General features: G+C 38.5%; 1 protein-coding gene across 6 annotated transcripts in view; it reads right to left on the bottom strand.

Moving 5' to 3' along the window:
• TMC5 (transmembrane channel like 5) overlaps nucleotides 1-14,558 on the bottom strand; it is a 29,882-nt gene that overhangs the window by 6,060 nt on the left and 9,264 nt on the right. For 3 of the 6 annotated variants that reach the window (XM_021411256.1, XM_021411255.1, XM_021411257.1), the window contains 16 exons: nucleotides 13,044-13,205; nucleotides 12,282-12,481; nucleotides 11,779-11,883; nucleotides 10,109-10,195; nucleotides 9,231-9,330; nucleotides 8,518-8,608; nucleotides 7,964-8,212; nucleotides 6,597-6,748; nucleotides 5,954-6,098; nucleotides 5,240-5,395; nucleotides 4,737-4,903; nucleotides 3,991-4,069; nucleotides 3,534-3,631; nucleotides 2,075-2,170; nucleotides 924-999; nucleotides 2-135 (listed from right to left, as the gene is read on the bottom strand). In XM_021411256.1, coding sequence (XP_021266931.1) covers nucleotides 2-135; nucleotides 924-999; nucleotides 2,075-2,170; nucleotides 3,534-3,631; nucleotides 3,991-4,069; nucleotides 4,737-4,903; nucleotides 5,240-5,395; nucleotides 5,954-6,098; nucleotides 6,597-6,748; nucleotides 7,964-8,212; nucleotides 8,518-8,608; nucleotides 9,231-9,330; nucleotides 10,109-10,195; nucleotides 11,779-11,883; nucleotides 12,282-12,481; nucleotides 13,044-13,117 — 2,009 coding nt within the window. In that variant the 5' untranslated portion in view covers nucleotides 13,118-13,205. Of the gene's footprint in view, nucleotide 1; nucleotides 136-923; nucleotides 1,000-2,074; nucleotides 2,171-3,533; nucleotides 3,632-3,990; nucleotides 4,070-4,736; nucleotides 4,904-5,239; nucleotides 5,396-5,953; nucleotides 6,099-6,596; nucleotides 6,749-7,963; nucleotides 8,213-8,517; nucleotides 8,609-9,230; nucleotides 9,386-10,108; nucleotides 10,196-11,778; nucleotides 11,884-12,281; nucleotides 12,482-13,043; nucleotides 13,206-14,558 lie in introns of those variants that run through there. The other 3 variants (XM_021411258.1, XM_021411259.1, XM_021411260.1) reach the window with 3 other exon arrangements.

Here is a 14,558-nt window from a genome sequence, read left to right as displayed (position 1 = left end):
CCTCCACACAGTGACTGCAATGACAGACAGGACTCCAACGAGGGAAGGGAAAAACAGAAGGAACATGAAGAATGTTGTCATTTGAGCAGCTCTCCAGGCCTTGCGAGGAGGTTGGCAATTCCTCATCAGGCTGACCTTTAAGAGAGGAAGGTACATTCACTCTTGGAATAGTGCCACTGACCACTTTAACTGGGTTTGAGTCAATCCTACTGAAACTGCTGGAGGCAATTGCTAGAAGAGCATTTATAAAAGAAGTTCATGGGAACTTCTGATAAGAACTTGACAGATAGACTGTAGTTGTAGAAAGCTTCAAGAATAGAGTCCTCCAGTCACTACGAGATAACACGAAGTTCTGATGGGTTTTACAGAACTCTGACAGGCAGAGTTTGCTTTTGCAGCGTACATGAAACTTCCCACAGCCCAGTGAAGTTTGGATCTGTGCTTCCAGTTATAGCTTTGTTCTTCTATATCCAACACTTCAGACCGTTCAGTCACCTAACAAGCAACCTATTGCCTAGTCACACTACTGAGACAAAGAACTCTGAAAGTTTCCACCTTGATATTTAGCAGGATCACCCCATTTAGAGCTGGGTGCCCTGGGGGGAGGAGGCAGGTTGCTGGGGAGAGAGTGGGAATCCAAAATCCCAGCAATAGGCCGAGTGTCTGTATTGACACGTGCACTGTTTACCATTAGTTTCCTAGGCTTTAATCGTGCTCCTTTCTTTCTTTAAGCAAGCTAACAACAAAGAAAAACCCACTACAACAAAACAGCCAAAAACAACCAGCCAAACAGCTCCCCTAAGCACAAAACCCCAGAGCCTCCAGGCAACCCCAGCACTCACTTCAAGCTAATAAATCCTTCACAGATTTCAAACAACGTAATTTCCATGGGGCGTATGAAGAAGAGATGTAAAGCTTGTTACCTTTTTCACATAAAATACTATAGAAAATGCCATCATCTGGATACCAGGCAGCAGAGGTGAGAAGAGAATACCGATCCTAACAGAAAGGATTTATTAGGAAAAAAAGTTACATTTCCACAGTTCACTACAGTGCTCAGTGTACTGCAGAAAATATCACACTAACTTCATATAGTTAGGATTTGTAGTTATATTAACATTGATCCTGTAACAGTAAGTTAGCCTTTAAAAACAGACAACTTCAGACAAACATACCTATGTAAACATTTGCAAGACTGCTGTAGTTAGAGAAGCATACTCATTCTTAGAAATAAGGGAGAAACAAAGCAGCTTTTCCAGAATTCAATACTGAGTCTATTTCAACAAGAACACTATTCAAGTGGGGAAGTAAATAAAGTTTTAAGATGTTCTTTGACTGCATCCAGGTGTGGGGCCTCCAACACAGGACAGATGTGGAGCTTCTGGAGAGGGTCTAGAGGAGGGCCACGAAGATGATCAGAGGGTTGCAGCACCTATCCTAGGAAGGCAGGCTGAGGGAGCTGGGCTTGTTCAGCCTGGAGAAGAGAAGGCTGCAGGGAGATGTCCTTGTGGCCTTCCGGTATTTAAAGGGAGTTTATGAATAGGAGGAAAATCAACTTGGTTTTAAACTAAAGGAGAGTAAATTTAGATGAGATGTCAGGGGGAAGTGTTTTTCTTTTTGTGTGTTTTGTTTTTTTTTTTTTTTTAAACTGAGAGAGTGGTGAGGTGCTGGCACAGGCTGCCCTGGGGGTGGTGGATGCCCCGTCCCTGGAGGTGTTCAAGGCCAGGCTGGATGGGGCCTTGGACAACCTGATCTAGTGGCTGGCAGCCCTGCCTGCAGCCTGGAGTTGGAACTTGATGATCCCTGAGGTCCCTTCCAACCCAAGCCATTCTGTGATTCCTTTTCGAGCTTTCTCTCAGACCAGGTGGCCACAAGGTAAGCTACAGTAACCATGCAGGTAATAACTTCAGTCAAAGAAAACTGGCAAGACACAATCCTTACAAAGGTACTTGATATATCATCTCCCCCAGACATTTATCCTGTTCTTTCCTTCATGATGTAAAAGTACCCATAAATGTCTGAATCAGAATGTTCCATGGCATTCCCAAATATCAATAAGGTTTTGACCACTTACCAGGTCAAGGTCTGTGCATAGATCAAATCTAAAACACTTCGTCCAATGTCAAACTCTGGCACCCCCAGTCTTACACAGACTGTAGTTCCAATAATTCTGGGTGAAAAAATAATTTAAAAAATAGCATTTGCTAAATAAGTAAACTCATTTTAGAAACATCAGAAATTGCCTCCCGAATACAATCGTCAGTGACAGATTATTCAAGGTTCCATTAACCACATGTCATGCAAGGCAGCCACAGCTGATTAGACAGCACATCAAAAATGAAGCAGAACTTGGCAAAACCAAATTCCTATAACACACAGAAGAGGTAAATAAGATCTACAGTGTTTTTTATGCAAGTCAAAAGAGAGGAAGAAGCAAGAATTTGTAATAATATCAGAAAAGTTAGCTTATGCTCATGATTAAATAGATGGAGCAACAATTTACCTTGGTAAAAAACCTTAACATCTTTTCCATTCATGAACCCTGAAAAATCTCAGCCTCAATCAAAAAAAATCAATCTTGTAAACTGATACTCTTAATATATTCCAACGTACTCTACTTTAATCTAACCAATGTTGCAGGCAGCTGAGATACACACAGGTAAGCAAGTACCCAGAGGATTTCTCTCAGGGCCAGCAATCTCATTGTACCACTTCATTTTTTCCTGAGCTGGAAAGATTCAGTTTCAGGTTTTGTTGCTGCTGTTTGTTTTTGTAGCAAGAACAGAAAAGATTGTGGTAACTACTCCCATTGTGCCTTGAATATAGATAGGTCTTGGCACTATCTGATAGCCACATTGTCAACAATGAATGTTTCAGGGCTGTGCTAGCAGGGGGTTACTCTGAAGACATACAAATAATTACAAACAGTTGTGCTTCTAATCTTTTATGGATGTAAATCTGATGTTTTTGAACAGCTTAGTGGATGACATTCATAATGGCTGACGCTGCAGTTTTAGTCATGACCTTTTGCTGAAAGTGATTTCCTATCTGAACAGAACAAGAACATGAGAGGATTAAAGTGCTCTGACAAGAGCTGCGGAGGGAAAATTTCCAAGGGCTTCTTAACGTTGTTTTGTGTTGATTTAACATAAAAGTCAAAGTCCTCATTTGTAAGTCAGTCTTGTTCTTGTCGCATGCAAAGGGCAAACAGTCATAAGGATCTCTCATAGATGCATGGCCAAGATCCCTAAATGCTTTGTAGAGCAGGTAAAAATTTAGCACTCTGTTATCGTAGTTGCAAATTATGTTTAACAATAGGAAGGTACACACAACAGATTTCAGAATTAAATTATTTTTGCTTACGCACTGAACTGAATTCACTTTCCACGCTATGTAACTTTACACTTGAGAGTCATATCACAGAGATTATGCCTTGTAGACATGACAGTTGTACCACATACATGCTTCTGTTGGACTTCTCCTTTTCTTGCATTGGCTAATGAAGAAAAAAACTAGAAAAAAAATGTGCTCACCTTCGTAAAAATTCTCCAAAGAATGAGCCAAGCAAACAAAATATGAAGTCAACCAGAACAAGACGATAGATATCTTGGCCAATCAGTGTTTCCCAGCACTTCACGGAGTGGAAAGAAAAAAAACAACATATGCACATATAGAATTGAAAAATGATATAAATCTAACATTCCTGAACGCTTGGGCATCTGAAATTTGTGCCATGATTCGAAGAATTGCTAACATCCTAACTAATGGTGCATCTCTCACTGAACAATGCTGCAAATCAGATGAGACCTGAGTTGAAGGTAGGAAAACCAGTCACCCATTTCTCCAGAAACTCAAATAAAGAAATACTAAGGTAGCAAATTCAGCTGTCCAAGAGACCATACTTCATACTTCTCTTCAGTTGAACAGGCCTCTCAAAGTGGTTCTTAATGAAGAATTGTAAGGCAAAGATACACATTTTCTAAACTTTACCTGTGACTCTGAGGCAGCCACAACATTAAGCCAGTAGTAGCACAGTATTCCAATAATTGATATTTTCAGGATTATATTTCTATAAAGAAAAAACAACAGTAACTGCACTGACAACTGGTATACAACCCCACTGGAGAGAATAACAGCAGGATGATCATCACACATTACTACCTTCTTTTATAACAACAGCACGCCATAGTGCCAGGACTATCAGAAGCAATTTTTGGAGCTCAGGTGCTGCATTACTCTATTGTCCTGGCAGAAACAAGGACAGGTGGGACAACCTTGGCACAAGCCTCTGCTAAATAGGCTGCTGGCTGAGTGCGCAGACTCCACAGAGAAGGAAGGTCTGAGGAGCACAGGTAGTTATACAGTATTAATTCCAGGGATCCACAGTGAAGTCAGACCTCCTCACTCCTCTTGCCACTTCTCTTCCTTCCCCCAGCAGGTGCACAGCTCAGTCACCATCTATGGGAGCTACAAAACCAAGCCCAGGGTCACTGTGTTGCTAACTGGGAAGGAAACAAGGGCCAGACTTCACGCAGAGATGTAACGCTCCGAACAGAAGGCTTACAGGAGGCCAAGAGAACTATGAGGGAAGACTGTGCAGAAGCCTTTGGGAAGATGAATTCTCCTGCTCCATAGCTCACTACTGCCCACCATACCAGCTAGATACAGCTTTGCTGTGAAAAAAAGAGTCAGCCAACTTCAGGCAAAAGGCACTAAGTGGAGGTAGCAACAAATACCTGGCAATAGTGACATATATCTTGCTTTTGGGATTCTGAAATTTCTCCAGGTTTCCAAGCCACGAGTAGAAGAATGGGATGAACACATTGAGGAGGGATGTGATAATGGGTAGCACCAACATGGCAGCTTGGCTCTCCAGGTCATTTTTATGCCCTTTCATAAACAGCTTTGAGAGAAGAAAAAAATAAAATAAAAGCCAACCCTAAACTTAGAGCCTTAGCTGAAATGCTGCCTCAAGTTGTGTCCACAGGGAAGAACCTGGCACACATCCCTACGTATTCTCAGATTAGAGGTTATCCTGTTTTACAGTTCCATGTCCAGCAGCACAGTGACCTTCCCCCTCCTCTGAGTTACACAGAACCATGGTGGGAGCCCCATGCAGGACATAGGAGAGGCAGGCCGCCTTCTTGTTCTTTAACAACAGCAGCTGCACTCTCTTTAAGCCAGCCACAAGTTGAGGCAAGCAACTGCTGGGATGAAGGGCTGCAAAATCGGTACTTACCTCTAGATTATTAATGGAGAGGAAGTAAATACCAGCACAAGCAGCTACTGCTGTTCCCAGGGAGGCAGCCCATGACCCAAGATGGATAAGAATACGAACAATTCTCTCTGTTACAGAAAAATTTAGAGCTTCTTTGTTTAATTCAGCGAGGTCTTCCTGCAAAGAAACAAATCCTAATGAAGAATTCCTTAGACACAGCATAAAGCTAAACCTGTTTCAGATAACTGCTTGAGAGACTGAAGGATTTTTTTTTCCCCCCTCTACAATGTTGGCACAGTGATATCCCGGGAAAATTTACTGAACAACTTTATGTTCCTATCCTAAAAGTTGTTTATCTTTACAGTTACACTGCATTTAACATTTCATAAGTCTGCTCTTTGTTGACAAAACAGTTAAATTGAAAAAAAAGGAAAAACAGAAGCAATACTCTGTTTAGTGTATACTTAATAGTCACAGAGATTCATTTAGTAGGAAATATATATATAATTATTTACACGTAGCCTAAAGAGAAAAGAAAAACGAGCAGCTAAGACAAATCCAGGAGTTCAAACCCAATTAAACGTAACAGTCAGGAAGACTTAAGTTTATTAGAAACAGGACTAGCGTGCTCGAGTCGCTGCACCAGAAACTTATTTGTGCACACGCTCTGGCAGAGTGACTCAAGCGTGTTAATTCTGTACCTTTGCACCTTTTTGTATCTCCCGCATTTTGTACCTTTATCTGTGTTCTGAGATTCTTTTGTTTCAACTTCACAGCTTTTTCATTAGTTATATTGAAGTCCCAAGTGCAGAGAAGTTTGCCAGCATTTCCAGAGTATGTCTGAGGGTTAATAAAGTTTCTGCAGAAGGATTTTGCCATGCTGCAATGAAAATTAAATTTGTGAGATGTGTAACAGGAAAATCCATCAAGTTTGCACAGCAGCGCAAGAGCGGGGATTTGTTAGTTTTCCTCTCCCTTCTCTGGGTTAGCAGGCCTATGTCAGAGCAGCTCACATAAGAATACACAGACAATAAACTTCAATATATGAGACAACTCTCACAGTTCTTTCACCCAGTTGCTTCTCACAATCTTTATCAATATCAGAAGGACACATAATATAATGAGCAACAGAATACAAAAGGAGGATCATGATACTAGTTTTTTTGAATCAGGATTCACTGCATGACTCTTACTATTTGCAGTTCATCTTCTAGTTCTTCATTCATCTAATAAAGTTTTTAGGCATGAGACTGTCCTCTGAGCAGAATTTCTTCTAGATATAAGAACTTACAGAAACAAACTCGTGCAACTACTACTGCCAACCATACAGGGTTCTTTACGTTAATATAAGTGAAATGAGAACATATAGCTAGTTTACCTGAACAACAAGATAAGCAAACAGATGACAAAATATATTCCAACAGTGAAAATATAGGCCAGCTGCATGTTATAAGATGCACCATTCTTCACTGTACTGATTGTTGCGTTGGTGTAAAAGCCATAGTAGAGTACTGTTTGTTGAAAATAACCCTGAAAATATACAGACATCATTCAGAACTTCTGCTAGAAGTACCATCATCTAAAGCTTAATTCACATGTGGAAGCTGTCCCATTCTGTACTGTGAAATCAGAGGAGTAACCAAATCTGTGAATATCAGGCCCTTTATTTTCCTTCTATCTCCAAAAAGCTGTGAGAGCTTGTAGAGGTATATAAATGACTTGTATCACATGGATGATTGTGAGCAATCAACATGTTTGCATGAATTGACATCTTCTGGAAATTTCTTAAGAGGGAAAGTCATAATCACTTCTTCTTAGGAGCAAAGCTCTGTACTGACAAACTGAAACAACTGTGAAGGAACCAGGAATGAAGTATGTGACATTCTATACTGAGTTACAACATCACAGCGGAACTCCTGCAATAGTGACTGTACTTTGCAAAATTAAACAGCGTTACTGCTACAAAATACAGGACTTTATAACCAATCCTAGAAAGAAAGGGCAGACGTTTCTTTTTTAAAAACACTTCTTCTCAACTAAGTATTAGGGAGAGCAGAATCTTGTTTATTAACCAGAGAAATCCTTCAACAACAATTAAACTGACACAATTCTTAAAACAGTCAAAGACAGAAAAAAAAAAAAGGAGCGAGTCTTCTCAGATCACTTAGTTGACAAATACTCATACTCTTAGAGCTAAGTCTCTCTTTCCAAATAGCCCTGGATTTTATGTCCCAAATATAAAGAGCTCCATAAACTGAAAAGTTCCTCCTAATCATATGCCACACGAAGTTCAACAGGTTGCCACACAAAGGTCTGCGTGCTCCCTGGAAGAACAAAACTTCAGAAATAACAAACCTCACAGGATCGCACATTGAAATCTGTATTGTATTTTTAGAGGAAAACTAGCATGAAATACATTCTCCTGAATGTATTTCATACATTGTAGCCATCTCCAGAAAGCCTGACTTCCACCCTTCCACCGCTTTCTCAAAGAATGAAAAAGTCTTGCTACATTGCTGAACACAGCAACCATCTGCATTAAGACACCTTCATCAGAACACACACATGCCACTCTAAGACTTGATGCAGCTTCTTTTTTTCAAGTATGCATGAAGTATTTCTTCTAATCATGTAAAAACTGAACTCCATCTCTTAAGAAGAAATAATCAGTTTTTACACAGTCATGAGTTTTTAAAGTAGATCTGTTACAGAGAAAAATAACACAAATCCATTGTAACTACTTACAGCTCCAGTGAGCAGCTCCAGACCCGTGAAGGAAAGGTTATTTGGTTCTGCTGCAACAAACTGAGGGATTGTGATGAAACCAAAGTTTATGAGGAACGAGAAGATGTTGAAATTCAGCAGCCACTTCAAGAAAACAAAATAAGAAAGAACACTTGTTCCAAACTCTCCACCAATGATCTTCAGAGTCTTGTGCCAGAAATTCAGTCGGTGAAAATATTCTGACAAGCTATTTCTAAATCGCCGAAATGACTGAAGAACAAAAGATGAGAGAGGTGAACCTCAGAGAGCAGCCTTACACACGACTCAAATCCACACAACACAGCCTCACATTTTTACAGCTCCGTTTCGATGATAAGAACAGATTTCCACCACTAAATGCACCGTAAAATGCTTCAACACTGTTCCTAACTAACGCAGGTCATTATTCACGAACAGTGAAGAAATGAAATGTTTTTTGCTAAGCAAGAAGATGCCCAACACCGCTGAAGATGGTAATAACACTGCAGCTACAGTGCTCCACCTGACTGCTTGCCACTGAAGCATCTGACACTTACCACTTTTGCTCTGCGCAGACACTGCGTACAGCAGCCACATTGAGTACCGCGGCCCCTTGATTTTTTTGTTATTTCTTTAAGAACTTTATTCCTGTGGGAAAGCAGGACAGAGGAGTGACAATCATTATAGCATGAGCTGTAATTAAAAAAAGAAGCCAAAGAAGCTGCTGCAAACATGTGCTCATGACCAGAGTCAATACAACTTGAGATGGTTCCGCTGGTTGTTTTTGTGATAGCTGCTAAAAAGGCTTTTGTCCATTACAAGCTGGGCTATAACACATTCTAACCCCTCCACTAACTCACTGCTAGGAACAAAATTTAAACATATTCACCTATATTAAATTAATGTATGTGACAAGACAAAATGGTGGTTGAGATCACGTAGTCTCTTCTCCATTTTTAACAGCCAGCATCCAAGTTTCAATTGAAAAACAATCACAAGACATTGCATGCTGAAAGGTATGGTCTTGGTATTGTGTTTTATATTACATGAGAGAGTCTGCTCACTCAGAGAAAGGATATTGAACCATCTTTCAATTATTTTTCCTTGCAAGACGTTAACTTTTTAAAAGCTAATAAAAAAGTACTTTCAGTTTTTCTCATACTCAAAGGGACAAAGCAAAGCTGAGCAGCTGGCAAACACCCATACTTGATAGCTAGATGTCAAAAATTACACTGCTTGTAAAACTAAAGAGATACACTTTTATTTTTACCTGATCTCCCTCTTTCTTTCCATGGTTTTTGGCATTTTCTGGATTGCTTTAATCCTTTCACGCTTGGACATGCTTGCAAGACTTTCAACTAATTTTTCATCTGTATAAAAATAATGATAAATCCAAATTTGGAGACGATAACACAGTAATTCTTACTGAAAAAAAAACAATCCAAAATTTATATAATATCATTCCCCATTTTCAAAGCTACTAATGAGTGTCAGGTTCTGAGACTTAATGATGCTGTCCAGAATATCCTTACTTTTACCAGTACTCTAATACAGATGCATATAAGTAACACAATCCTGCACATTAAAAAAGTATCACTTGTCTACTGTTTGTCAAAAGCTAATACGAAGAGCTGTAATGTAAAGGAAGACAAAACACTGACAAACTCTAAAGTTCTGGTCTATTGCTTGATCACCGTTTGACAGTTACATTTCTAAACTACTATGTATCTACTTGAAACCCAAGCTTTTGGTTTCTTCTGTGATTTTAGCTCATTTTGGTCTATGTAACATAGAAAGATATTACTTGACATTCATCCTGTTTTCACATCGTTGGAATTTGATGCTAACTCAAGACAAAAAGTGGCTGAAGATAAACCATCAGCTGGTCAAGCAAATTCTTATGAGTTGTAACAAGAAAAGCTGAACTTCTTAACGAGAAATCACACTGCATTTTGCTTCACTTATTACTATATTTTAGTGTGCGAGGTAGTACAAAAGATGAAATACTAGCCTTAATAAAAAACAAGCTGCTCTTGAAAACACAGAAAGACTACATGCAATTCTGATGATAAATCAAGAACAGTTATCAACCACAATATAACTGTGCAAGATGTTACTTAATATAAACACACTTCTCTAAACTCCTACCTTCTCTGCACACTGGAGTTGCTTGAGACAGGGCTGAAAATGTCCCGATATTAGATGGTCTTCTGTTGCGTCTCCGAACAAAGTTAGCTAAACAACATGCACTGTTTTAGTAAGCCTGGATACTCTCAGGCTAAATTGATTTAAGACACTCAAATTTCACTTTCATAAAAACAACTTTAAAATATATCCTTCAATCTCTCTAACTACATGCAAACATACATTCTCCCTCTCACTTCCTCCCTGGTCATGTTTGATGATTGCATGCAATTTTTCAGACACATGCTGGGAAAGTGGTACTGAGTGCAGTCTTCATCTACTATGGAAAACTGTCTCATCTAACCTATTCACACATGTGCACATTGATTATTTAAATTTTCCTTTCTAGAAGACTCCTTTCTTTCAAAATCCTTCCACTGACTTGAAGGGATCATTTTAGAATCACATTCAATCATTCTAAGTTGTATGTATCAGGCTCTCATTTCCCTTGGGCCAAAACGCAGCTCTTCTCACAGTACTCAATACACCAGCATCTTTCACTGAACCATTCAAACTATTTTCCTTAAAAGGATCTACCTACCAGCTAAGAAGCAGATGAGTTTAGCCTTAGTTTTCCTTACCTAGACTCCCCAGTAAGGCAATGGCCAATCCACTCAATGCTACACTCGCATGTTGAGCACAACCCTTCAGTTTGGAAGGCCCCAATTGACTGATGTGTCTGCATGATGATGCACATGCTGCAGGCTCACTAACAACATTTAGTACTTAGATCTAAAAGTACCACTGCCATTTCTACTTTAAGCCAACTTGCTTTTCTTTTCCATTGCTACAAAAGATCTGTATCTCCACATGGATGTACTTCTTGAACTTTCAGCACCTACGTATTTAACCTCTAGGTGATTAAGCTGGAAATGCATACCTTCCTATCACGTATTAAAAAATATGCAGGAGTGTTAGTGTTTGGAAATGGCCCATCTCTATGGTCACTTACGGGATGAGGCATTTCCAGGTACCAATAAAATAGTTACTATTTTATATAAACATAGATTTTTCCAAATCAGATCCTAAATTAAAGACCATGATCCTGAGAACTCTTAATCACATTCCAGAAGCATTAGGCAGGAAACAAACTGACTGTAACAGAAAGATTACCGGATATGGGAAGAACAGGTTCTTCCCAGAAAATGAACGATGAGCTGCTACGCTGGTCTAAAAGAGAACTCAGACTGTATTATTTCAGTCCAGTCTATATTTTTATTAACATAAATCTCTAGTTACTACTATAGTAATTTACACTTAGACAACATAGTAACAAATTCAGTAACTAAAGACTGTCTTGAAAAATGCATCTTATCCTCCTCTTATATCCTCCCACAGTATGCCACTTCAAATAACTGTGCAAGTTTATTCTGTGATGATCAACTTATTGAGGGTTAAGAGTTAAAAGGGATGGGCGTTACAGCTTTCATTGCTCAAGCAACAAAAATCATCACTTTCAGAAATACTGAAAAATTCAGCTACAATGATATAGTAAAATATAATTCGTGTGTTCTGACTCCTTTCATTATGTGAGAATCTTCATACTTAAAACAGAAGGCTTTTAAGTCTTCATTATTTTAGGGAGGGTGAGGCTGACATCAGCATTCTGATTCAGCACAATCTGTGCATCTTACCTTCTGATGCGCCAGAAAATCTGTGAGTATAGGGGTCATCCAGAGGACTGAAGGCAGAACGTGGGCTGTATGCCAGTTGTGGCTCAGGCTCAAAGGAAAGATTATCTGTTGAAGGCAATCAGAATTATACAGAAAGTTGCATACTGCTATGGATTTTTACACACCCAGAATATCAGGCCTTTTGATCAAATACGGCTCTACTACAGGTATGGCAATATGTCCTATTTGGGATCTACAAAATATTGACAACATTTCTAAATCTCTTTCCAACATTCATCCTACGATTTGATTAATTATGTAGTACATGAAACTCAGAGTTTACTGATCAGTTCATAAAATAGTCAGTGTTCTTACTTATTAATTTAAAATCTGGACTCCTTCTAGGAAAATGGAAAAAAAAAAAAATACTGCCAACACTTGAGCCTTCCAGAACTGCAGTACTCCCGCAGGACAGAGTGAGCTGTTACTTGTTTCTATGCATCTTCATATGAGAAACTACACACCCTGGAATCGTCCATATGTACTTCTGCTCAGGACTTCAACTCTTGGTAAACTTTCACTGTATTCAGAGTTGTGTCTCAGAGAAGCCATTGGTATGGCTGGAGGATAATTTTGTCTTCTTCCACTGTGCTCTCCTTGGTAACTATCCGACAAAGAATCATAGGGGTTTTGGTGAGAGAACAGATTCCCTTGAGAGTTCCTGCTGTGTGAACAACAAAATGGAAAGCCTTGAGTGCCATAAGCATATCAATTGAAATTAAATATTAAATTGTTACCCATTATCATCAAATTTGATTCTATTAAAAAAAGAAAATCAGATACTAAGTCGTATTTTGTATTTAGAACTTCAACGTAAAAAATCTGATTTGGTCATCAACTGAATTAGAAAGACTAACTCCTTTCTCCACCTGAAGTTAGCATGGAGTCTACGTAAACAGGAATAAGTGCTTGAAAAGTTAAGACATCCAAGATTATAGCACATTGTGAATATTACTGGAACTAAATAATATCCATAACATCTATCCCATAAATCTTAAGATAAATTTAACTGATAAGATTTGTAACATGTAAAAGACAAGCATGCAATTTCTCCTGACTGATACCTTCCATTTGACAGCTTTAAAAACTTGTGTCTGAGAAAGCAAACATAAAGGAGGTATTAAAAGCATTTCACAAATTAAAATTGCAGAGAAAAAGTTTGCCCTGCACATAAATAACTTGATTTTTCATGACACAGTTACAACAGCAAAATGAAATGAACTCACCTTCTATCAACTTCCAGTGTCTCTGAAAAATGGTAGTCTGGATTTTCAAAGGCTTCATTGTTATGGTAAGACATGGCAAGTCTTTGGTTTGAGAGAAGAAATCTTCCTTATTTTTGCCTCTGCTGTTCCAGTAACACGTTCCTGGGTAGACTGATTTCTGACCTAATTACAAAATATATATATATATATACATATGTGTGTGTGTGTGTATACACATGTTAAAGCATATATATATGTATGTATACAAAATGGAAACACTCGCATACAAAATGGAAAGAAAGCAACCTCATTTTTGCATCTTAGTTCTATTTTCCATTTATATTGTTATATTTTACATGTTAGTGGGGTGACAAAATCTAACTATCTTTGTGCTCTGACTTTATTTTATTTACCACTGGGAAATTCAGGGTCCACTAGAAGATTCAGGTAAAATGAGAACTCCTATTTCTCTACAGCTAGCTCTATACAAAACTATGGAATCGGAGTGCCACATGAAGACCTGACCAGCATAGATGAAAAACAGGTTGCAGGAACACGTTAAAACATTAAGGAGGAGGAAATACATCCTCTTTCTCTCTCATACAGGAAAGAACACACACACAATTTTTCTCTGACCACTATGGTTCCAAAACCCAAAAGATAAGAAAAGTCTGCCCATCTCCTTACTAACATTGGCACCTCTAATCCTCAGCTGTGAGCACAGGACACACTGGACCAATGCTACAACACAGCTGTACCATTGTTAATGAGGGCTCTTCTAATGACTTAATGCATTGATCTTGTAAACAGTTTCATCCTTAGCTTTATTTCTTAGAATTTCACTTTACCCTTAAACAAACCAGACTTGGTCAGAGTGTAAGATTATTAGCAAATTATTAGCAAAATAAGTCCAGGTTAGTTGGCGAAAGGAGAATCTCATATTCAAATTAAAGACAGAATTCAAACTAAATAGATAGTTCCTGCGATTAATCAAAATCATACTAAAAAAAATTAAAAGGAATTAATTTTTAGTACTTGCTCTTAAAGGCATCACGCCAAGTTCAATCAGCTAGCAATCTATTTAACAACAGGGAAGGAAAACAGAAAAATAAAATACAAAATAATAAAAATAAATTAATAAATTAAATGATAGATCTGGCAAAATCTATCAGTCACCCTGCTTCAATCTCAGCTCTGCTTCTGGAAAAGTGGAGCTGAGCCTCATTTAACATTACACTCTCAATCAACTTTTCTGTCTTGAGTGGTTTTCACTTCTAATTTCTACTGCTGTAAAGAAAGTATCATACAAAGAAAAATAATCTTCCAAACAGATAATTGTACAGTGCCTTTTTAAGGCTTTTGTCTGGCTCTGCAGGCTTGCCAAAATCTTCTCATTTGCTCAAAATGAGCTCATGATTGCATCATTTACACCCCTAAGGATCCTGGATACTCTAAAGACATACACTTCTAAAACACTGTCCAGATTCTGCATGATGACTTGTAAAGAGATTTGCATGTAAACACTGATGATTGATT

This window comes from Numida meleagris, chromosome 13 (assembly GCF_002078875.1).
Source record: "Numida meleagris isolate 19003 breed g44 Domestic line chromosome 13, NumMel1.0, whole genome shotgun sequence".
NCBI lineage: Eukaryota > Metazoa > Chordata > Aves > Galliformes > Numididae > Numida > Numida meleagris.
The sequence above is the reverse complement of the archived record's forward strand: the minus strand, read 5'-3'. Positions and strand labels throughout refer to the sequence as shown.